The 24,337-nt window shown below is 54.9% G+C and overlaps 1 protein-coding gene across 4 annotated transcripts in view; it reads left to right on the top strand.

The window, feature by feature from the left end:
- The first annotated feature begins 6,169 nt into the window (after window positions 1-6,169).
- Window positions 6,170-24,337, top strand: part of NIN (ninein) — a 100,028-nt gene continuing 81,860 nt past the window's right edge. For 3 of the 4 annotated variants that reach the window (XM_090034345.1, XM_090034347.1, XM_090034348.1), the window contains exons 1-3: window positions 6,170-6,244; window positions 13,095-13,298; window positions 23,265-23,346. In XM_090034345.1, coding sequence (XP_089890471.1) covers window positions 13,116-13,298; window positions 23,265-23,346 — 265 coding nt within the window. In that variant the 5' untranslated portion in view covers window positions 6,170-6,244; window positions 13,095-13,115. Of the gene's footprint in view, window positions 6,245-6,265; window positions 6,521-13,094; window positions 13,299-23,264; window positions 23,347-24,337 lie in introns of those variants that run through there. The other variant, XM_090034346.1, reaches the window with a different exon arrangement.

The raw sequence follows: 24,337 nt of genomic DNA, 5'->3' as shown, positions 1-24,337 counted from the left end.
TGGCATTATCCATTGGAGGTCTAGGCTCCTGCCTCAGCTTGGCAAACCCCTGCCACGGGGAGCAGGCGCTGGGCTACTGACCCCGCTGTGACGGGAGTGGCAGAGGGGATCACTAGCATGGTTTAAAACCCTAGTGTGGCCTGGGCTGCTGCTCTGCTTCCTCCCAACGCCCCTGCCCTGGTTAGACCTGCTGCCAGCCCTGCAGCCTCAGACTAATGCCTCGTACGCAGCCTGGGAGGAGGCGCTTCGGTTCCCCCCAGCCCCTGGACAGCATGAGCCACGCCAGACTGAGCCCTGAGCAGCTCTTCAGCGCCCAGCCAGGGAGGGCTGGAAAGACCCTTCTTTCTCTAGCCTCGAGGCTGCAGGTGCTGGGGCCCGTTACAAGCTGAGCTACCCACCGGGGCCCGTTGGGAGGCTGTGGATGGGGCCTGGGCTGCTTGTGTCCGGGTCTCCAGCGGGGCGAGTGGGCACTGCTGGCAAGGAAGTGGCTCTGCAAGGCCCTCTGCCCTGCCTCCCTAGGGCCAGCACTGAGAGGCAGCACCTTGTGTTTGTGTAGGACCTACACTATCTTAGAAGGGCAGCCGTGTCCCCCAGGGCCCCCGGGCCTGAGAGGTTGAGTACAGGAGCCAGGTACGTGCAGGCAGGCGGGAAACATCTGTTTTCACACGTCCCCTGGGCATTGCTCCTTGAAGGGCATCTAATTCTTTTGATCCCCAGGGAGCAAATCCAGGGGCTTGGCTTGTCCCGCGGCATGGCACGCAGAAGCCCTCCCTTGCAAGAGCCCGGGCCCCAGGGCGAAGGCGGTGCCACGGATCTGAATCCAGCCAGCTGATGGCAGCAGCAACCTGGGCTGGCTCGCTGCAACCCGGGCGTTGCTTTGTTCGGTGAGGCCAGGGGTTTTCTGGGATGCTGCTTGGATTAGTGAAGCATCTTGGCAAGGGGGGGAGCGTGGACTGGATGGGGAAGGGGGGATAAAGGTCTTGGCACTAAGAGAGCTGGGGACAAAGCAGAGCGCCAGATGGTTCCAACTTGGACATAATACCGGGCGGAAAGTGTTTGAACCGAGGATGAAAGAGCCAACATGGAAAAGACACCAAGTGTCAGAGCAGGGGGAGAAAAGCGTTGGGGGGAAACAGCTGAGGGCTGAAACCCCCAAACAAAGCGGTGCCTACTCACATCTGCCCAGCGCCCCTCCGGCCCATGCCCTGCACCCTTCAGGTCCACGATTCTCGACCAAGGTGCTGTGAGGTCTGCAAACTCCTGCTCGTGTCACAAGACAAACCCTTGAGATTTCGGATGGGAATCCAGGGTGTCAAGGCCACGCTGCCCGGCCGCGGGCTGGCTGAGCTCTCTGCAACACGACCCTTGTTCTAGTATTTTGCAGTAGTCAAGACACAAGGGGAAGCCCAGAGCTGGTAATTTCTGAGGGGTGGCCTTGGGTCTACTGAGGTTGGGCAGCACTGCTTTAAAGCCACCCGCCCCCTCAGAAAAGCAGCCAGCACGCCTTGTCTGCTAACGGCTCAGCTCAAGGTCCGCGGGTAGGCACATTAAGGTCCCTGCTGTGGCTGGAGAGGCAACGAAGGGGAAAGTCTGCAGGGATCCTGACGGGCAACGCCACAGGATCACCCGCACGGTGCCCGCACGCAGGAGACCTGCCCAGCACGTGGGGGCTGGCCCTGCCACCTGCATGACAAGCTCCCTCCAGGTGTTGCCTGCTTGCACTTGCACAAGCATAAGCTCAGGTGGGTTGTATGGGCCAGATCCTGCCCTGAGCACTCTGTGCGCAGGCTCCTCTGCCCACCAGGCACTCCCTGCAGGCCTGGGCCCACGCAGAGGCTTGGGCTGTGCCCCACGCTCATTTAACCCCAGGTGTGAATTTAAGGTTTCACCTGCAATCGGGCCAGGAGCTGCTAGGAGTGCCCCCCACCCCCAGCAGCTCCTGTGAGTGACCTCCTGCAGGTCGCTGCATCTCAGCTGCAGCATTTTGCACACACAGGCATTAGCAGGCGTGCCCAAGAGCCCCTCAGCCAGCACAGTGCCCCCCCGCCCCCCACACAGGGTGCTGCCTGGGAGGGGGTAGTGCTTCCCATCTCCTGGCATGCGCTGTCCCTGCATGGCGATCCCAACACAGCTACACAGGGAGCCGGTCTGAGCCACGACAGCGTGGGCCAGGGATGCCCCGCGCTCCGGGCCTGGCAACCCCCATGCAGGCAGTGCGTTCACTCAAACAGGTCGCAGGGAAGTGGGGCTGGAGGGGACCTCACACGCTCACCTGGAACATTGACGGGCTTGTTTCACCACCGCCCCTAGGAGCCCTGGGCCCAGAGCAGAGCCTCGCGGCGCCAGGCGCTGTACAGACTAAATGCAAAGGCCATCGCTGCCCTGGGGAGCTTACTGTCCAAGCAGGCTCATGGATGCTCCTCCCTGTGTCTTCCTGCCCCTCCTGCATGGTGGGTCAGGGCTCTGAGCACTGCGTACCAAGGCTTTCTTTGCTGTGCACGGGGCGAGTCATTTCCACCTCTGCAAACGGGCATTGGTCGGCTCTGGGCGCACACAGACTCTGGCCATGCTCCCGCTGCTGCACAGTAGTTGACTCCTGAGAGGCACCACACTCCGAGAGGATCGAAGTCACCCACGGGGAGCCAGCAGCAGAGCCAGGAGCATGGACCAGGCCTCAAGCGTCCAGGGCTTGACGCCATCTCAGCGATCACCTTCTTGCGATGCGCAGGAAGAGGTTCCAGAAGGGACTGGGCATTTGTCTGGGGACCAGGCAACCTGGCGCTGTTCTCGTGAACGGCAAGCTGAGCGAAGGCCTGTCACACTCGGTGCTGCGGGGAGCAGGCGAGGCTGTGTGTGGGGCAGGTGAGCCCATGCCCACCCACAGCAGGGTTTCTGCTCTCTGGAGCAGCTCACCTTGGATGCAGGAGTGGACGGAGCTGAGAGCCAGACCTAAGGAACCCACCCGTGGCTGCTCCAGGTCCCTGAGCCAGCCTGGCTGGGTACCTCCTCATGGCACCAAGTATACCCAGCCTGGGCTCCCTACTGTTTCCCTACTGCCCCAAGCCCTCCAGGATGCAAGGGAGGTAGGTGATTTGCCACAGGGGCATCAGTGACTCAGGAGCTGTAATTTCCAGGAGTCCCCCAGTCCCTTGACCTGCCCTGTGCCCGTGGAGGGGCTTCCTTGGGCTGCCAGGTGTGGGAGCATGGCTACACAGGATCCCTGATGCCCGTGGTGGTGCTGATGGACAAGAAGGGCCTTTGGGCTTGGCACTCAATGAAAGCCAGCAGTTACCCTGGACTGGGAGCAGGGTGGGCTCCCTCCACTCGTACCTGAGTCAGCGAGGGAAGGCATGAGGCTGACACAAGACACGGGTGCTTTCTCGAGAGCCCCAGCTCCTGGAGGAAGCTCCTGTTTAACAGCCTTGCAGACTGTTTTTAACTAGCTGAAAATGTGAACTCAGGTCTGGACATAACTGTCAGTGAAGCGCTGGATGCACTACCAAGGTGCTGTGGAAGGCTGGATTTTATCTTTTGAACCTGAAAAAGAGATGCACATTTCATTCTAATGACAATAGTGCTAATGACGCATCTTTTGATTCTATTTTTTATTTTTTGCCTGGTTTGTTGTGTTTTTTTATACATAACAGCAAATTCAAGCACATTCTAATTATGGTCTTTTTTTTGCTTGAGTTTTAAATGGAATAATGTAGCCTGCAGCCCCCAGCACATTAGGAAAACGTCTCCTTTCTTTTTAACTGGGGAATAGATATGTTGTGTTATATGGGGTGATGCACCACACCACCAGCACCCCACCCCACTTTGCAAAGCCTACATCCGCCCATGGGAAGGAGGCTACAGCTGTTGGACTCAATGTATGGAGGTCCCTTCCAGCCATACTTCTCTATGAAAAGGGACTGGACAAATTCTTGGAGAAAAGGGGCATCCGTAGCTATTCAGCATGGGAGGGACACAGGCTCTGAACCACAACTTCCTTGACACCAAGTGGGAATGAGAGTGGCTAGATCTGCTCAAGAGGCCCGGTCCTGTATTCCTGGCTCACTGCAAAGGGCAGAGAGGGAAAGGCTAGAAACTGCATCCATCCCCCGTTAGCTGGGGTGGAACTGCTCACCCCTATGGGGATAAGTGCTAATTTAGTATAGTATTATTTGATGTAGCATAGGGTACAGGGAGCAGCTGAGACCAGCTAGGTGGGCATTAATCCCAGGCAAGATGACAGCAAAAGTGCTAGAGGATTCAGCAGCATGAGAGTGCAGTCGACGCAGAGAACTGGCCTTACCAGACAAAGCCAGTTTCTTTTTGCAGGGAGATTGGATGGACGGTAGCCACAGAGGCCCGGGGCACTTAGACCTTTGTGAGACGTTTGCCCCTGCAGAACACAACACAGGCTCCTGATTAAAACAGCAGTGCTGTCCTGCAATCCCCAAAATGCACACTCAAGGCATGAAGGACGGGCTGTCGACCGGGCTTGAGAAGATGTCAACAGGGAATCATTGACCGGAGATCGTCACTCAACAGGATGCAGTCTGGCCTGCCCATGGGCAATCTGGAAGCAAAATGCTCGAAATGGACTTGAGCCAGATTCAGTAAGGATCGGACATATTCTTGGAGGAAAGGGGCATCAGTCGCTATTGAGCACAGGAGCAAGGAGCACAGCCCCTGAATCAGAGCTTCCTCGGCCTTCGGTGCCGGAGGCTGCAAAGGAGGGAGGAAAAGAGGGAAAAACTTCTGCTCAGACCCAGTTCACTCTCCCTTTCAGCCCCCGCTCTCCGCCCTGGTGTGGCACAGGAGACTGGGCACGATGGGCCTAGGTCTGACAATGGGCCTAGGTTACCAACAAAAGGCAACTCTAGGCTCTTGATTTCTATGATTTGTATCAGCTTTGCTGGGCTCTACAAAGCCACTCCCTCCACAGTGAATCAAGCTATCGCTAGCAAAGCAGGGCACCGGTTTCCAAAGCACGATCCTTCAGAGGAGCCAGGGACCACCTGGGTGCCGGGGACCCCCAGCGCAGGGCTCATCCCAGCACCCTGGCCCCAACTGCTTGGGGTCTCTACGTACCGGGAAGAAGCTTCTCAGCAGCTAAAAGGGCCTTGCAGGGCCTGCAGCAGGAGAGCAGCCAGGAGGCCGAGAGCATCCCACAACGTTTGGTCGTAGCCAGAAAACAGAAGGGCAGAGCACACCCCAGCTCCCGGCACTGCTCAGAGGAGCCCAGTCCCAACTCGGACTTGGATGCATATTTCTTGTAAAGGAAATTTTTCATGTCCCACGTTAAATCAGTTCCAAATCCATGAGTGATTTGAAGAACCATACGAGGCCTGCTGCCAGCAACCATCCTCCACCCCACCTGGGGCTTCAGATATTTCCAAATCCTTTGGCAGATATCCTACGCGCAGGCCCAAGCCCGGGGGCCTGGGGTTCAGACGCCCCTGAGTTTCGCTTGCCCTCGGCCATATGGCCGCAGGAGCAAGCTAGCTCCCACTTCCAGAAAGTCAGTCCAACTCTGGGGGGGCACAACTGGGCGGGGGTGGCGATCCCCGACTGCCAGCGGCGGGGTGGCGAGAGCCGAGCAGCAATCAGCGACCGCCCGCAGACGCCGCGGGGCAGCCTCGACAGCAGGCAGCCTCAGGGGTGCGCGTGCACCCGCTCGGAGTCGGCGCACAGCCGGAAGTGACAGGTTGCTGTTCGGGGGTTTTAAGGAAAAGTTTCGTGTGCCGAGCCGAATCAAATCCAGCACAAACCCGCGAGTCCGTGCGCAACCACAGTGCCCCTGCCACCGGCAAACACCCTCGGCCCCGCCAGGGCTGCAGACGCTTCCCGCGCCCGGAGGCTCGGGAGCTCAGGAGGAGCCTCCTCCCCCCGCAGCGCGGGCTTTAGCCCCAACCCCTCGGCCGTGCTGAGCCAGGCCAAAAGCGCCGTATCCCCAGGAGCGCTTGAGCAAGCCCCAGACCCACGGCGTCCCCCCCGGGTACCTCTGCCCTCCCCGGGGCCGGGCAGGCGGCGCGGGCCTCGCCCCCCGCGCGCTCGCGGCCCGCTGGGACTCCCGGCCGGCGCCGGCGGGCCGCGCAGCGGGGGGGGCGGGGCGGGGGCGGAGCGGCAGGCGGCAGAGCCAATGCGCGGGCCGCGCTGAGGTGGTAAAAGGCGGCGCCCGGCGCGCAGCGGCTCGCTGTGGCGGGCGTGCGCGAGGGCGGGGCGGGCTGCGGTCGGAGCTGCCGTCGGGGCGGAGGTGAGTGCTGCGGCGCCGGGGTCCCCGCCCGCTGCCCGGGGGCTCCCGAGGGCACGGCAAGGCTGGGAGCCGGCCGCGGGTCGCTGGCGGCGGCCTCCCCCGAAGCCGCGCCGACGGGCCCATTGTTTGGCTCGGGTCGGGCTCGGCCCCGCTCCCGGGGGCAGGCGGCTGTGGGGCGCATCCCCGGTGCGGGCCGGCCCGGGGCCCGCGGGCCGCGGCGTGGAGCTGCCTTTCGAGGCCAGCTTTCGTGATGGCGCTGGGAGGCGTCGCGGGCAGGTGAGGGGCCGGGGCGACGCTCTCGAGGCCGTCTCCGGCGGCCCCTTCCCCCGACTCCTCCGGCCCGCGCCCGGGTTGAGCCCTGGCCTGGAGGGGCACGGTACTGGACTGCGCAAATCCCTGGGGCGCCCCGTGGGGAGGTGCCAGTGCTGGTATGTTGGAGGGTGATTTCCTCACTCCTGGGTGCTGCTCGCTTCCTCGCCTTGCTCTTTTTTGGGGCTTCTCTGCCCGCTGCTTTTTTTTGTATTGTCTGATGCTTTGGAGGGACTCGCTGCTGACGCCGGCGCGATCTCATTCTGTGCGTTGCTCCGAAATGAAAAGCTGGGTCTGTAGCACATAGGCTGGGGTAAGCAGTGGGTTATGCTGATGGGGTGATGCCCAGGTAGGCGAGAAGAGTTCATTAATGGAAGGAGATAATGACTTGAGGTAAGGCGACCCGGGCACACGGCTTTTGGCAAGAACTCAAATACCTGCCGCTTCAGCATCTTGTCAAGTCAGGCTAAAAATAAAAAGTAAAAGCATGTGGGGTTGGTCGGCCAGGTGATGCACACGTTATTCCTATAGCGAACTCTATGCACGGAGACACAGTTTCATCCATCATGCTTCGCTCTTCGCAGGGGGAAGACCCTTACCGAAATGGCCACTTGTCTTCCGACAATAACGCACTTGTTTTGATGGTGGTTTATGAGTCAGCTTTCTAATGGGAACCTGTGATTGTCTAACTGCCGACCATTCGGCTTGAGAAAGCATTGAAGAACAATGGCAAATGCATACATTTGCCTTCATTGGTGGCTTTTTGAAAGAGGGTCGACTCCTTGAGGACAGGTGTTTTGCTATTTTTAATCAAATATATTCAAAATATTAAGGTGTGTTGTGGCACCTGAGAGAGGGGGGGTCTCAGACCTCAGCTGGATGAATTTTCCCTTTGCTAGGCCATATTTAAATCACAAGTGAGCGGTGTTTCTTTGGAAAGAGAGCCAAGCGCACTGCTTGGTTTTCCTCTTGTAGTAACGTTGCTCCAGTAATTACAGGCTTGCCAGGGCAGCGTTCGTTTGTGCTGTGCTAATTGTAGTATTCGGACTTGATGGTGCTGGCCAGGTCGTCTACCCTTTCATTAGTTGTACGCTCGGGTTTGAAGTTTGATCTGGATTCAAAATGCTCAATATCTGAAGCTGGATCCCAAGTCCTCTCTTTTGACCCTATATTGTTAGAGTTAAATTTAGCTGGGAAGTGCTGTCAAGTCTCTGCAACATCTGTTGTGGAGGTTATCGGAGGCTCTTGAGAGCATAGCTTTAACCTGGGGGGTCTGGACTTTGGAGATGAGGCTGAATTACTTGCCTCAGTTGAGATCCCTTTTGTTCTCCATGCAGCTGATGGGTCTCCTAACCATATCGTTTACCGTAAGGAAAAGCTACAAGCCTCTGAGCCCATGTTGGGCATCATTTCGAGCATTTTCCTCGACTTGTCTTCTCCTAAGAGGCTCCCCCAAAACTTCCTTGATGCTTGCTGACATGTGTTACAACATGCACTTGTTGGGACTTCTGCTTTTCTTAGTCCTTGGTGACTTCATCAGAGACTTGAGATGAGTTATTAGCCCTGGAAAGCAACTGCCTTCCTTGTCTTCGAGCAAAATATTTGCCTCCTTTTCCTGCCTGTTTGGGGAGGGGCTGCAAGGACTTGCATGGTGTCACTACAGGTGATGGGCTGAGGAGCAAAGAGACTTGCCATCCAATGCCCCACTCCTGCTTTTGGTGCTCAACTGGGAGATTGCCTCTCCCAGCTCGAGACTGGTCCCCGGCCTTGCCGACTCCTTATCGGTTGTGTATGAGCACGGCTCACGCGGTCGCTATTATTATGCACGAGGACGGGGAGCAATGAAACAATCCAGACATTCCATCTTGCAGCTCAGCTGCCGGACCATCTGGAGGGGAGATGAAAGGCCTGGGTTTCACTCTGGCTTTGTATTTTTGTTTTGTTCCCCCTTGCAAGGCCCTCTCCACCCTGCCACTCTTCCTTCCCTCCTGTCGCCCTCCCACCCCCACCCCAGGCAAGCACAACTCTCGGCTCTGACCCGAAGAGTCGGCTTCTGCCCTTGAAATTGCTGGTGTTCGGAGCGGTGCTAGCGCAGCACTCCGATGTGCGTGACCTCATTATTGTGACTGCTCGGTGATGACTCGCACGCTCCTTTTCAGCCTCGCTGTCGCGGGGTGGCTGTGAGCTCGTCAGGTAGGAGCCTTTTAAGCCCTGCTGAACAATTCAGAGGGGGGCCAGGAGGCAGCTGTGCATTGCATGCAGGAGACGGGATTCGGCATTGGGGTTGAGCGGGCCAGGGGCTGCAAGGTGCCCCAGCCTCGCTGCCCATGGTGGGGGGCATGATGATGACTAGACTGCAGGCGGATGAGCTCAGTTTGTCTATTTGTTATTTGCCTGTTGAGGTCTTCAGAAAGCATGAAGTGTGTGTGTGTGTGTGTGTGTGTGTGTGTGTGTGTGTAAGTGTAAAAGTCATGTGCAAGCATCCCCTGGAGCTGGAGAAATGCAGAGACCCTGCTCTTTCCTTACAGCGAGCTCTCCATAGGCCCTGCACGGGGTATCTGAAAGCTCACTAGGGTCTGGTCACCGAGACAAGGGTCACATCCTGCCCAGCACGCACCTTCTCCCATGCCCAGTCAGCAGCAGCTTGCTGTCAGCGCCTCCCTTAACCCCCTCCACACCTCGTGGCTGTAATGCTGGACAGCTGGCGTGCTGCGACCACTGCTTACTGGGCTAATCACGTTTGTCTCGCTGTTTGTCTCACTGTTTCCTCGGCTCCGTGCTCTGCACCCACCTGTTGTCTCGTTCTTCTGAGCGGGGGCAGTCTCTGCAACGTGGGTCTGTGTGTCGTGCCCAGGCAAAAGGCCCCCGATCCCCGATTTGGGGTCCTGCTGTGATGCAAATAATTGGGGCACGTCTTGGAACCTGATGGTTGGGAGCTTTTGGAAACCACCCCCTCTTTATAAACAGGGGCTTTCCCGTGCCTTGTCTGATTGCAGCTGCCCCAGCTGACGGAGGCAAAGCTGCTGCGGGGGTGTAGGCAGAGGAGAGGGCTGAGGACTTCTGCTGCCGTCATGCTTGGGTGGGAAGGAAGTGTTTGTGACTGTCCTTGGTGCGTTGAAGAGGTCCGTTGCTGCCCATGCCAGTGTCTCTGAAGGAAGTCGTGCGTAGCCACCCATGCTGCCTCCCAGGCCAGGTCTGCTGACTGGGACGTCTCCACCTGCACGGTGGCCTCCAGCGGTGTCACAGCCAGTGCCCTGGGAATGCTGCTGGCTGTGACTGACGGGCCGTGGATTGCAATCCTGGCTGCCGGCGCTGGCCTCTCCTCCCCGGTCTGCAATGACCCGTGAGAGTGATGCCAAGGGCAGGGCATGGAGGGACCCCTGCATCTACTCCACAGGGAGCTGATCCCCCTGCTGTGTGCTCATCTCCCAGCATGCAGGGGTGTAGGTGGCTGCACTAGGGCAGTGGGGAGTGAAGACCGAGGTGCCCAGGACGTGGCCCGTCCCCTCCAGTTTCTGAAGGTCGAAGGGACTCGGTTCTTTGTTGCAGCTGAAACGCTCGCTGGGTCTAATGGCATCGCTGGCCAGGCGCCCAGCTCCCCATGCTCGCTCAAGGATGCCTTTTGGGGGCTGATGTCAGCAGTGCTCGGGCATTTGCTAATGAAAAACAAAGGTGTCCTTTGACGCAACAATTTTGTGGCTGGGGTGGCAGGGAGCCTGTAGTGGCGGAGCAGGGAGAAGATGGGTGTTCTCCAGGCTTGGCCGGGGGGGTCTTCGTGGGGCTGGATGGAGAAGGTTTTAGAGGTCTAGCTCAGCACCCTAGCTTTATCGTGCCACACAAAACCTCTTGCCATGTTGGTGACTTTGAGCTGGGTGTGGGCAAAGTGTCTGCAACTAGCCTGGAGCATCTGATGGTGCCTCCTGGAGCCAGCGGCAGTGTGAAGCAGTTCTGCTTGAGCTCGACGGGGCAGGACCCAGGCTGACGGCCCTGCCTTTGACTCGAGAAGCAGCAGCGTGACCGAGCTTCATTAAACGTGCACAAGAACACAAGTAGCCATGCCACGCCATCTAGCCGGACCAAGGACAGCTCCTGGACTCGGTCTGTCCTTGTTACCAGACCACCCCCTGCTGCGAGGCAGACCCCAATGCACAGCTATGTCACAGCTCCTGGTCATTGCGGGTCAACTTTGCATTGATGCCTCAAGCCACGGTTTTTTTTTTCAAGAAGAGACCTGCCACGGCTCTTGTTCTACCCCGAGAGCCTGGCTGCCACGTTCAGGAAGCCCTTGCAGCCACGAGGAGCCATTGCTCATCCCAGACCATGAGGACAGGAAGAAACTTAGTGAGGCCCCACATAACAGAGGCTGCATCATAGCAGGATCTTGCTGGCATCATTTTAATGCTGCCAGAGGGGATGGAAACACTTGAACCAGGTTGAATGGAGCACGAATCTGTGGCAGCGGGTTGTTTTTTTTTTCATTCCTGCTGCAGGAAATTTGTTTTGTGTCCCAATTAGATGGGAAAAAGGGTTATTTAGGTTATTAAAGAACACAGTTGGATAACTGCTGTCTGAGATGAGGTTAGAAAAAACCTCCCCCCTGACTATAGGGAAGGGAGAACCCCCTGGGGAGTTGTACTGAGGCCACTAAAACTCCTGGGCTTTGCTTTTCTAAAGGACAGCGGCACATGCTGCGCTGCCAAGGTGTTACGTGGCCGGGTTGGTTTTCAGAGCCGGGAGCTTTGTTCAGCTCCGCAGCCCTTTCAGGAAGGGCTCATCTTGCACAAGCCTTGGCTTGCTGCTTCGCAGCCCTTGGCATTAATGATCCACAGCCGTGGCAGGGCTCTTGTTGAGAAGACAGCGCTCCTTTTAGTGGCTTGAGGCAGCAATGCAAAGTTGACCCACGGTGGCCAGGTGCTGCATGTTGGGGTCTGCCCTCGGGGGGTGGTCTCTGGTGTTGAGGGCAAACTGAGTCCAGGAGCTGTTCTTGGCCTGGCTAGATTGTCTTCTGAGACAGGAGACAGGCCTGGAAGCGCTGGCTCCCTAGAGGAGAGGTGTTTGTATAGGAGATGCTTTAATGAGGCACTAGGCTCTAGCCGCCTGCTTTCTGCCTCTTTGTTGTAGACTTCAGCTTTCCAGCTGCTTGCAAAGCAAAAGGAGGCAAGTCACCTTCTCTAGGGTGCAGAGAGCTGGGGTGGGGATAGGGTGGCGGGAGGTGGTTTCCTTCCCTTGCGAAGACATCCTTCATAGCCCTGTTTCTGCTGGCACAAGTGCTTCCTGGTGCTGTTTGCTCCCACCTGTGTGTAGACGAGCAGAGAGAGGGGATTAGAAACAAGGGAGCCTGGGCAGAGCACTGATGCAGTGCTTTGGATAAAAGGCTGCTTGGTACCCTGCTGCCAGAGATGCTCACAGCGCATCTGCACATGCAGCCTAAATAATGCAGAGGCAGGGGCAAAGGGCACAGGAGGCAAAGGGCAGTGCTGCAATAGGAGCCGACAGGCTCCAGAAATGTATGCACGAGCCTTGCTCTCCTTTTTGGATTGACAGTCGGCGCCAGTTCTGCCTGGAACATTGTTTTTCTTCTCGCTAATGCAGACAAGACATTACCTAAAGTGCCCAGGGAGCAAATGCTTCCCTGGGGAGCAATTTTCCCTGCCTCATCTCCTCTGCTTTTCCCCAGCCAAGCAAAATGAGCCGCCTCACAAGGAGCCAGTGCGAAGCGGCAAGTGCTATCATGTAAACAGGGAGGCTCCTTGCATCAACCTGACTCATTCGGGGCCTTGCGCGGCTGTCTCCCCTGCGCATCCTGCAGTAACGATCTGCCGAGTCTCTGCTGAACCGGGCGCTTTGTTTGTCTGAGCAGGGCCGGGATGCGACACCTGGGCCCGCAGCTGAATGACGCCCTCCTTGCGGCACACCTGAGCGGCGGTGGGCCGCTGGGATCCGGTCATCCAGGCTGCAGACGGGGTGCATCTGTGGGGTGGGCTCCTCCCGGACAGCTCGCGGAAGAGAGGGCAGCATAAGACTTATGCCAGATGCTTTGCCAGCTGTTGGAGGTTAATAAGGCTCTAGCAGGGGCTGAGTTGGGCTTTTTTAAAATTGAACTGGGGGTGAAACTCCCCTCTAGTCAATCCCAGAGCTTTAAGTCTCTCTAAGAGTTGGGAGTGCATCCCAAGGAGATGGATCTTAGGATCATCATTTGGTTTCTTTGTCTCTGTCTCCAGCCAGCTCCTTGCTAACTGGGCTGGCTTTGGAGTATCTGAGGGTCTCTGAGATCCTTTCAGCCCCCACCTCTTGGTGCAGATAGCCATGCTTGCAGCAGCAGGCTATGTGGAGAAGAGGCTTTGCTGGTGGCCTATTCTGGAATCCATTGAGTTGATGATGACTTGGGTTTCTCCCGAGAGGAAGCAGAAGCAGCCAGGGCAGCACACAGCTTGTTCTCTCACCCAGTGATGGCCCCTGACTTCTGCTGCTTGGCATGCTGATGTGTGCACCCTCCCCCCGCGCCCCTGCTCACCTCCTCTCTCTTTCTCTTCCCCCGCAGGTGAGCGTGGGAGGCTATGGGATGGATGAAGCCGAGCAAGACCAGTATGAAGCCCGCCTCAAGGAGCTCTTCGACAGCTTTGACAGCACCGGCACGGGGTCCCTGGGACAGGAGGAGCTCACCGACCTGTGCCACATGCTGCACCTCGAAGAGGTGGCTCCCGCACTGCAGCAGACCCTCCTTCAGGGCAACCTTCTCGGCAGGGTAAGGCCAGGCCCCTGGGGAGGGCGAGCAGGGGAGTCCAGGCAGGGCTCTGCGAGCACAGCTTGGCCAGGCAGTTCTGGGGAGGAGGAGAGGGGGGCAGCAGTGTGACATGTCCAGGGGGCTGTGAGCCTGCGGTATCACTGATGGGCCTCCCTGAACCTCTCTGTTGGCTGGAGTGGGACCCACTCCCCTGCTAGGTCCTGCCCATGGTCCACACACCAGCCCAGGGCCTTCACGGGGTGTGTGAGCTGGACCTAGCGCTGCAGGCAAGTACTGCATGCAACCTAGGCCCAGCTCTCTTTCCACAGGCAGCATGTACCCCATGTGAGTCCCAGTGGTGCATGGGACCGGACCATCTGCAAATGTTGCACACAGCACAGGACGTGTGTGGGGTGTGTGCTCCGTGGAGTGCCCCGTGAACTGGCTCTGGGTCCAGCGCAGTGCCACCTGGACCATGCGCTCCATGCCGGCTCCCTGTGCCAGATACCGTGCATGCAGCATGTGCCAACCCCAGGGCTGACTGTGCACAGGGCCCCTAGCCCAGTGCGAGGTGTCCACTGGCTATGGCATGCAGGCTGAATCAGTGAAGCATGTGCCTAAACTGATCCCCTGTGCAGTCTTCAGCATGAGAGGCGCCAGGGTCAGTGTGCGAGACCCAGGCTAGTCCAGTAGCCCCAGGAGCAAATCGCATGGCTCCATGGGTTGGATCCAGCCTGCGGGCCCTATGTTTGACACCCTGCTTTACAAAATCCCAGCCATGCCATACATTAGTGTCCTCTTGCAGGAAAAGAAGCAAAGGAAAGAATGAGCTGAACTCCCTGTTCAGAAAGCAAGAAGAGAAGCCCTGCTATGCAGCTTCTGCTAGTGTTGCACTATAGTAAATTGAGGCTTGCACTAGCCTATTCCCTAATGCACTGCATCTGCCTTGGGGACTTAAGTGCCCTGCTGTTCTTGGGTGGTGGAAGGAGGGTGCTTTTCTCTGCTGGAACAGGTAGTGACCCATGAGTGCAGTGACTCCAACCTACCCTTGGCCTGAGCCAAAAGCGACTCCATTCTGGCATCATCTTTCTTGTAATGAACTGGCCTGCTCTGTCTGGTGGCTTCACTTGAACTAGAGTGAGCTTGCTGAAAGGGGAATTGGTGACAGGGAGGAAAGTGTGTCGCTACTCAATGCATTTCTCAAGATTTCAGAAGTTTTCTCACTGGGTGAGAATGGCTCAAGAATCACTTCCTTCCTGCTGTGCTGTGGGAACAGCTTTCTGCTTTAACCCTTGCATGAAAATTTGGGTCTCATTGGCATGCAAACTCTGCTGAGTGGCTTTGAACTGGTGCTGTGTTATGTGTTGATACTCTTCAAGCTGCTTGCAACCTGGGTTCCCTCTGATCTTTAATAGGCACAGGTTAAAAAGCTTCATCTTGTACATCAGGTAATAACACTTTTAACAAGCACCCACGGACACAGGCTGAAAAGCTTCATCTTGTTGAAAGTGCTGTTATCTCAGGTACAGCTGCTTACATCTGCTCCAGAGATCAGTGGAGAAAAGCTTTGTGCAGACAGGTCCTTATAGGGCATTCAAGAAGCAAGGTTGGAAGTGTCCAAAAGGCTGCAATTCTTTGTTCGTTCCCCAGGCTAGTCCCCGTGCTTTGTTTCGCGGTGGATGTGGTTAGAGTTAAATATAGGTAGACATAATAGTTTTCCCCCTTACTGCTTTTCTGAGACAGCAAAACCCCTGTGCGGGAAGAAATCCTATAACTTGCAGCTGTGGTGACCTTCCAGCTGATGGGAGCTCCCTGCTTTTATGATGTTTTTAAAGACAAATGACCAAAGCCAAGCTACCTTCAGCCACGGCTTTAATCTTTTCTCTTTGCGGTCCATTGTATCCCCCGCTGCTGTATGATGAGCAGCGGGAGCTTTTGGAGCTGCGCCACAGTCGTGAGTGTAAATCATGTAGGGGAGGAGCTGCAGGATGTGAATTGTTCCTTGTGGGCTCTGCCCATAACAGTGTTTCCCTCTTGCCGGCAACTGCAGGTGCACGCGCAGCTCCCAGCTTGCTTGCAACACCTGTCATACAAGTGAATGCTCCTTGCGTTTTAGAGCAGTATTATGATGGGGCAGTTCCCTTGTAGACTTAAATGTCAGCATGGTGAACATTGAACCACTTGCAGCGTGGTGCCTCATCAAGCATCCCCTTGCCACGGGGCTGCCTGACCCCTGTTCCCCTGAAAACAAGGCTCCTCTGCATGAAACTCCTTTGCTTTGCAAACTCCTGGAAAATCCAGTTGCTGATAAGTAAAAGCAACCAAAGAAAGGAAGGAAGTCAGGCTGCTTCTGCTCCAGGAAAGGACCGAGCTATCATTGGATTTGGCTGTTTTTCCCCAAGCCCATTTTGACTTTTTTTTTTTAAAAAAAAAACACCACTTCCTTTCCCCACATTCCCGATTGAGTTGCAATTCTCTTACTGACAATGCATTAGCAGATGCGAGAGGAAATTGCTGACCTTTCCAATTACAGCTTGGCATTTGTGCAAGTCCCAGTTCCTTTCCACACCACAGTTGGGCTGAAGCCTCTCCAGTTCAGGTGCTGTCACCTGGCTTGGTCTTTGCCAGGCTATCCAGGCAGACAGAAAAAAGGAAGGGATGCCTCGGGGTAACCCTAGTGCCTCAAACAGCCTGGGCGGTGAGAGCAGAGCTGAAACCAGAAGGGAGATACCCTGTTTGATGACAACACGGTTGCAGGCGAGATAGTTTGGGATGGAAATGGCATGCGGTAAACACTTGGTCCAGACAAATGGAGGGGCTCTTATTAAAGGCTATCATGAGGATTGAGTCACTCTTGCAGGGTTGTAACAACATGCTTAATCTTCTGAAGCTTTCCTGAGGGTATGGAAGAGCTCAGGAACTGTGTCCCTTCTCTTTGGGGACCGTTCGCAATTACAGTCTTACGACTTGCAGAGCGTTCCTGTAATCTTCGTCTCCAGCCTTTCCTCACACGCCCCGGCTTACACCCGAGCTGATAGCATCAATGGTCCATGTCTAAGTAGGAGCCTGATTTAACGGTTCTGAAATCCTCAGGGGTTTCCTAGGAAGGTTGTCAAGAGGATAGCAGTCAGCGTGCCATTTTCCAAGCTCGGAGATGGGTGCTCATCGTGGCATGACCTCTTGTGTTTGTGTGTCTTTCCCAGGCATGGTGGGGCAAGGGGGAGACGGGCCAGCCGGTCGGTGGATCAGCAGCTTGGCATGCTTTTGCCTCGATAGGGACTGCACAGAGTCCTGGCAAGCAGCAGGGTGTTTGCTCAGCCCTCCGGTGATGAAAGTTAAACAGCAATGCCCATAACAAATACAGCTCTCGATGTAGTCGGTGGTTACCTGGAATTCTGTCAGCTTAATTGAATGTGCTTGAGCAAACACCGCTTTCTCTGCTGCTGCCTGAGACTCCAAGGATTAACCAGTGCCCCGTCTTTGTGGCAAGGCTCGCTTTATATGCGAATCCTGCCGCTTGTCTTTCAGTAAAGCAAATGCAACAGGAAATATCTGTTCTTCATGCCGTGATGCACAAAGGCAGTGCTTGAAGTCGCTCCTGGAATTCCTCTGTGGGGTGCAGGTCCTCGTGCCTGCTGGAAATGTAGCTGCTGGCATTAGAAGACGATTGCTGATGGCCCCGTGTTCACAACTAATTACGACTGGTGCATCAGAAATGGGCAGCGCTACCCAGCAGGCAGTGCCAGCCATAAGCATTGGGACTCGAGTGGGGTTTGCACTTCAGGTGGGGTTGAGAATCCGGCAGGCTGTGCTTCTAATGCATGGTATAGTCAGGTGAGGCTCAACCAGTGCTAACCAGGGGTGCCTTATCCTGGCATGGGCAGCCTAGCACGTGGTCTGGTCTGGGGGCTTTCGTTGCAGGTGTCACTCCCCAGCATGCCCTGTAGCGTAAACTGGCTGGAGTCCAGCTGCATGGCTGCCGCCCTCAGCTATATCTGTGCAAAACTGTTGTGTTGGCAAGGCTGAAAAATTGCAGTCCGCGGCAGATGACTGTCCCCTGTGGCCTGTTTGGCTGGAGGCTGGATATCGGATCTGAGGCCTGCATAAAGGCACTTCAACAGGAGAGCTCCCTTTGCAACTCACCTTTTGAGGACAAACATGGGGGGCCCTCCAGGAACCCCTTCTTAGCCCGGAGGACTGTGACAACCTCCTGCGCTCCTCTTCAGTGCTTTTTTGCATATCAAATGGGGGCTTTGTTTTCAAAGAGCCTCCCATCCCATTTCCTGTGTGCTGGAAGCCCTCCCTGTGCCTTTCCAATTGGTTGTTGCGAGTTCACAGACAGAGGATTATGCCTTCAAGTCGGGGATCTTCTGTAAAGAATAAGGAACAAGAGAGAAGAAGCCGGTCCTCTTTCCCTGTGGGGGACTCCAGCGATGTGAAGGCTGCTGATTTGTATTATGCAGGCGAAGAGTGGAAAACAGCAAGCAGTTTGACACAGGGATGTTTCCCTTTTAGTGCTAATCAGGGCACTAGTTTATAGGAAACTTCCTCTCTAAAATTGGTCTTGGGAACACTCAACAGCCTACTGTTCAATTAGCCTCTGATTACTGTAGGGAAATGGGCTCTCCGCTATGTACATATTGGCATGTGACTGCTGTTTCCTTTGGATGTACTTGAAAAAATCTTCTCACCTGGGACCAAGATGATGCTATGGATGGGAGAGTAAAATATTGTCTAGTCTCCCTTGCCTGTGCCTTGCAGTCGAATGTTTGCATGGGATAGTAAAACACGCAGATGGATTTGCAAAACAGCTCTCGAGAGGCACAAGCCCAGCTATTTCCCATTATGGTTTTCCCAACCAGTAGTTTGTCTGCCCCACAGAGGCAGTACTTGCAATCCCGGAGGACAGGGCTGGTTGTTTTCCTGGGCATTTGGCACTGCATAGGGCCACTGGGGCTGGTTTGGATCTCTGGCTCATAAGCAACGCGTTGTTACTACCTGTCAAATTTCTTGAGCTGTATCACTCCTTAATAAATACTGCGATGGCTGTTCATGACAGCCTGGCGGCTGCACAACATGGTGGACTGCTTAGAGTCATGGAAAGTAGGGCTGGAAGGGAGCTGGGGAGGTCACATCTAGGCCCGCTCTCTGCTCAAGGCAGGGTCATCCCTGCCCAAGTCATCCCATATAAGCCCTTGTCTAGCCGAGCCCTGAAACTACGCAATCCACTGTGCTGCACAACTACAAAGACACCGGAAACCTCCTAACCTGCTGCCAATAAAGCCCCAAATAGCTGCAGAAGCGGTGCTGTCACCTTAAAATTGAGTCGTCCTTGAAGAGCTTGCATAGGCTTAGGAGCCCTCCAGCCCAACCTCTTGTGCACATTTGGTTTGGGGGGGGTCATTTTTAACCATTGCATTGGCCTAACTCTGAACCTTTTGACCAGGGTGGCCTCTGAGAAATGTATGGTCAGGGAGGGTTTTCATCCAAACAGTCAAGGCTGCACAAGCAACATGAACAGGAAGAGGGGTTTTTTTTTTTTGTTCCTGTGTGGTTTTCCTGACACTATTCTTCTTCAGACAAAAGCCAGTTGAAAGAATGAAAGGAAACCCCTCTTGGTGCACACAGGGTTTCCACTGCCCATGTGCCTCTGAGTTCAAAGTTGTCGCTTGTAAGATCCAAGCCGGTGTGCATGTCCTGCGATGCACCAAAGTCCTTTTGCTGCGCAACGTCTGTGCGGTCGCTGCCCTGGTCTTGGACAGTTCCCTCTTCCCCCTGCTGTGCCTAGATCCGGTGAGGGTGCTCCCAGTATTTTGGGATGAGGTGCCTGGTAGCTAGCGTAGTTTTGAGCAGAGGTTAGACAAACACCTGCCTAGGATGCTTTAGACTGGGCTGGTCCTAACACGAGCAGGGGGTTGGACTAGATGTGACCGCCTGAGGGCCCTGCCAGCCCGACTCTTCTATAATTTTGTGCTATTCAGTGAATTCCCCGTGCGTCTTATCGAACACCCGCAGCTCTCATTTCACTCCCAAATGCACCAGACTTGTGACTCGCGGTGTCGGATCCCAGGACCAGCAATCTGCATTTTAAATGCCACTGTGGTGTTGATTTGCGGCATTTGCTTTTTCAGGCTGCATTTACCCTGCCAGCTCCTTCCCTGAAGCCGGGTATCTGGGTTCTGTTTGATGCGGTCATGGTAAATTTGCTGCGTGGGGCAGGAACGAGAGCCATCTGTCCCGTGCGCAGCTGCTGGGCTGGAGAGGAGCAGCACAGGGAACACCCGTCTTTCCTCCCCCCTCCTTCCCCTTCATTAACACGTCTCATAAAATGCGGCCTGTTGCATAACACTGACTTGGCAGAACCATCTCCCAGCCCGTAGCGGTGGCGTGTTGTGTTGCGCTCCCCTCCAGACAATGAGCGCTCTGTTGGGTACAAACAATACGCTCGTTTGCTCGCGTTCCCTGTTCCTTGGCTATCCTCACCTACCCTCAGCACGAAAGGGGCTATTCTGCCCCTTGGTGCCAGGAGAGGTACCTGCGTAATTCCTACTCATCACTGATTGCATTTTTGCTCCTTTTGTCTTTTTGTTCCCTTGCTCAGAGCACCGTGGGCCCCAGCCATTCAGCCCGACGTAGCCGGAGTTTGTTCCTTAGCCCAAGCAGGCCCTTAACTAAGTTAAGCTGCAGCAAGCAATGCTCAGAGGACGGGTCTAATGGGATCTTTGCATCTTTTTCAAATCCTTATTAGCCAAAGTGGATTATGTGCCACTTACACCTGCTGAATTGGCACCCGGGGCTCTGCTCGGCCCGCCTGGAATTTGGTGCAGAGTTTGATGGATCACCTCCTGGTAATTGCCCAGCTGTGAATTTTTATGGGCTCGGGGCCTCTCTGGTTACACCAGGGCAAAGCAGCAGGGTGTCATGGAGGGTTTGGGCTTCTGCTTTCATTGTTTGGGACTTTCCAGCATTTCCCCCACCCCCAGCCTTGGCGGGGGAATTCAAGGCATTGCTGCCAGCACCGTGGCAGGGGTAACAAAGCCCTGTCCAGGACCCCAGCTCCCAAGCTACACTGACCGACTTCTGCTCACAGGCAGCGGGAAGGCAGGCGTCGTGGCTGGAAGCAGCAGGTCAGCTTCCTCACGCAACCTGGGTTTAAGCCCCCCTCCCTGCCTCGCAAGGATGATGCATGGGGGAGCTGTTAATCTAACTCCCTCATCTTTTATTCATGCTCATTTAGTTTAAATGTCAAGTTTTTTGTTGGTTTTTTTTTTAATCAGGCAAATTCTCCCGTCACTGTAAACTGCCCTTTGAAGTGCACCAGCGTCTGGAAATGAATGGCAGCAATTAAGATTCAGATGAAGGCGTCTCTAACAAGTTTCTTTACTGAGCGTATTCTGAACTGTTTAATTACTCCTTGTGCATGTGCTTAAAAGAAAAATCTAGCAACCATTTGCATAACGTGAATGGCTCAGTCCGGAGTTTCTTTGTGCTGAAGATGAGTGGCAGAACGCCTGGGTTGTTTGCCGTGACAGCCGCATGTATGGTATGGCAGCCCTTACAGTCTTACTTTTGCCCTCTGGACCAGCCACGATGAGGATAAATCTCTTGCTGGCCAGGAGGACACGTCAAGCGTGATCACGCTGTGTATCTGCTAGTGAGCTTCCTAGCCATCACTTGGTACCTGCACTACTCCCCTGTTTTAGCAACAGTTCGGTCCTGCGGACGTTATATAAAGCGGCACCTGCAGTGAATCCTGTCTGCTGACTCGGCTGGTGTAGGCCAGACCTGAGCTGCGCGTCTCGTAACCGTAGGATGATTTTTGCAGAGGGGGCAGACGAGCCTTGATTCCACACTAAGACTTCTGTCCAAATTCCTTTTGGCTGGATGAGCGCTCGCTGAAGGTAGCTATGGATTGCAAGTGACCCGTGTCAAATAACCTCACCAGCTGTCCCGGGATTTTCTTTTCCGCCTTGCCATGTAAACTGGCTGCAGCTATGCAGCCTGGCTATCTGGAATTAGTGGCATGCTGAAATATGCCTGCGGATAACATGACACCCCCTCCACAACTGTTAAGGGCAGCGCTGCTTAAGGGGTTCTTGGAAGGCACAGATAGGAAAAGGCAGTGGGAAGGCATGAATTCAGGCCAGCTGTGCAACCATCCTCCCTTGCTTTTTAGCTTGACCGTGTTTAAAACTAGTGCCTCCTAGTCCCATCAATGACCCAGCAAAGATGGACTGGCTGCCAGTGGTCAGGGATGAACATGGACATGGGCGAGCCTGGGGCCTGGACAGAAACGGAGCCCAAAAATGGCCATTTCACCCTGGACCCAGATAGAAAAGGGACCTGAAAATGCCAAAAATGGCCATTTCACCCTGGACCCAGATAGAAAAGGGACCTGAAAATGGTAATTTTTTAAATTACTATTATCATTCTCTGGTGAAGGAGGGCCCAATGATGCTAAAAGTTCACGCAGGGCCATCAGGAGGCTAGGTACGGTGCTGCTGGTGGTCTCAAGTCTCGCAGCCTAGAAACAGCAATACCAAGAGCTGAGCCTTTCTTCCATCCATCTTGGGGGTTGTTATCTGAAGCTTTAATTAAGACTGTCAAGCATGTCTTTAGCACCCCTTGTGTGCGACTACTAGAAGACCCATATTTCATTCAAAGCAGAAACTTCGTGCTCATGAAAATGTCAGTTGTTTCATGAAACAGATTAGTACGGACCATAAAACTAGTCTCAGATGGGCTTGAGAGAGGAGTCTGTTCTGCCTGGGAGGCTGGATGGGTATCTCTTATCTCTAGTTATTCAGTTTATGGATATGCGTGCACATGGTTCACCACACTTCTCCTCTGCTTCCTTTGGGAAGGTGAGTGTTCCCAAGAAGGGATGTAAAGTAGGGGTCATCTTTGCCACTAACTAGCCTCTTCGGTGAGAGCGGCACGGTCCCCTGTGCAGCCGGGGTGAGTGCGAGTTGCTCTCCTCTTGGGAGGAGGTAGAAGTAGCAGCATTTCCGGCTTTCTCCAGAAAAGTGCTGGCGCTTCCCAAGTGCAGCATCCAGCTTGCTCGGACTGCAGATCACGGCTGTTCACATGCATGGCTCGTGACTCTTCATCCGCAACAGGCTGCAGGTCTCTCCCTGGGGTAGCAACAGGAGACCACCCCGCTTATTCTCTGATGGCTGTGCTACTGTGGAGTGGTGGCAGTCGACCCGCAGGGGAGGTGCACTGAGGGAAGCGGGCCGAACTGAGAGTGGCTCTCAGCAAATGAATGTCCTTCCCCGGAGGGGAGAAAGGACCATAAGTTTTTGCTGCAAAACTTTGGTAGCCTTCTGCCGAAGTGCACCCCGCGGGGATGTGCTTGCCTGCTCCACAGCTGTAAAGGTGAACTGTGCAGCCCCTTCTTGGATGGAGAGAGGGAGACCTTGGGGTCTTTTTAAGTAACTGAGGCTTTTAAATACCAAGAACGAGACCACCATCCTGGGTGCTGAGACGGGACACGGCTGAATGAGGCTGGAACTGGGGTTGTCTAGACATCTCCTGACAGTCCAAATTAAGCTCACTTTGTAGACAGTGGCTGGGGTGCATCCTTCGCTGTTGTGAAGGATGCTCTGAGAACCGTCCATTGAGAAGCACCAGTGCTGCTCAGGAGAAGAGTCCAGCTGACTCGGACCCAGCAGCCGTGGGACCTTGTGTAACACGCCTGTATGTGTAGGTACCTTTGGCTCTTTGCAGGAGCACAGGACGTAGCTTTGGGTTCCCTGTTGTTTTTCTCCTTCTGCCCCCAAAGCTTGGTAGAGAAGATTTGGGATCACTTATGACTCTTGCAGCACTGCTTTTGCTTAAGTTAAAATGCTGGGGCTCTTGGAGGATCTGGGTTTGGTATGGAGAGCTGTTTGCTTGAAATGAGTAGCTCAGAATTGCTGTCTTTATGCAGGAGCCGTGCTCTGAGCAGATTGATTCACTTGCACGTTGTTCTTGCTTTCTCTGCAGGTTCACTTTGACCAGTTTAAAGAAGCACTGATCCTCATCTTATCCAGAACCTTATCAAGTGAGGAGCACTTCCAAGAGCCAGGTAAAATGTCTTTTGATGCACTCGAAGAAAGGGGCTGTAGACAGAATTGACACTGGGGCCTCATGGGTATGGAAAGAGGTTGGTTGGCTTTACAAATGCTTTGTTAGGCAGTTATATCCTGCTGCTTGTGTGACTGAGATGCCTCGGCAGGCATGTGGAATTTGAGCAAGTGTTCAGGTCGCTGAGTTTTGCTTCTGCTTTTATGTAGACCAGGCCCCAGAGCAGCAAGTGCCGCAGAAACAAATACAGACGCCAACTCACTGCTGTCTGTGCCGGTGAATCGACAGCTGCGGCACTAAAATGGACTGTCCAAATTCCAGTCTCCCCAAGGAAGCGACTGCAGTGCTTTTGAGGGAGGGTGGGTGGTAACACCCAGTCGAGGAAAAAAGATTGCACACTGTACACATCTGCGTTCTCCCTGCGGTGGGGCCAAGCTGGAAATGGAGTCAATCCATTTGATGGGCTCGGGAGAGAAGATGGTCAGGTGTGGCCCGGGTACAGGATTGGGCCTTGCGACATGGGTGTTGAAGTCACTTAATGGCTATGGTTGACTTCCCACTTGCAGAGTGGGAGTAACATCTCCTCCCCCTTCCTGCTTGCATTCTTGCATTTAGATGGATGCAGGGATGCTGGTCACAACCCGGCAGAGCGGGGCCCTCATCCTGGTTTGGGCCATGAGCAGTCACTGGAAGAGTGACAGGCCGGTCTGTTGTGTCCTGAAAACTTCAGCAAGTCTCGCCCAACAAAGCTTCTCCCTTCCCAAAACACAAGCCACTTTCTTGTGCTATTTGGCCTTGAACATGGGCAGAAGTGGGAGGGATGAGCGACCAGTAGTGCATCCTTTCAGGGAGAGCGAAGGCCTGGTGACATGGGCTGCTGCCTTCCCAGTCTCCGATGGCTATAGATCCTGACTTCCTTACCCTAACCTTCAGTCTGGCAACAAGAGCCCCATACCTTTGTTTGGACAAATGATTGCCTCGTTGTCTAGGTC

This window comes from Crocodylus siamensis, chromosome 2, assembly GCF_052110815.1.
Source record: "Crocodylus siamensis isolate JL-2025a chromosome 2, ASM5211081v1, whole genome shotgun sequence".
Classification (NCBI taxonomy): domain Eukaryota; kingdom Metazoa; phylum Chordata; order Crocodylia; family Crocodylidae; genus Crocodylus; species Crocodylus siamensis.
Note: the sequence above shows the minus strand (reverse complement) of the source record. Positions and strands in the feature narration are given on the sequence as shown.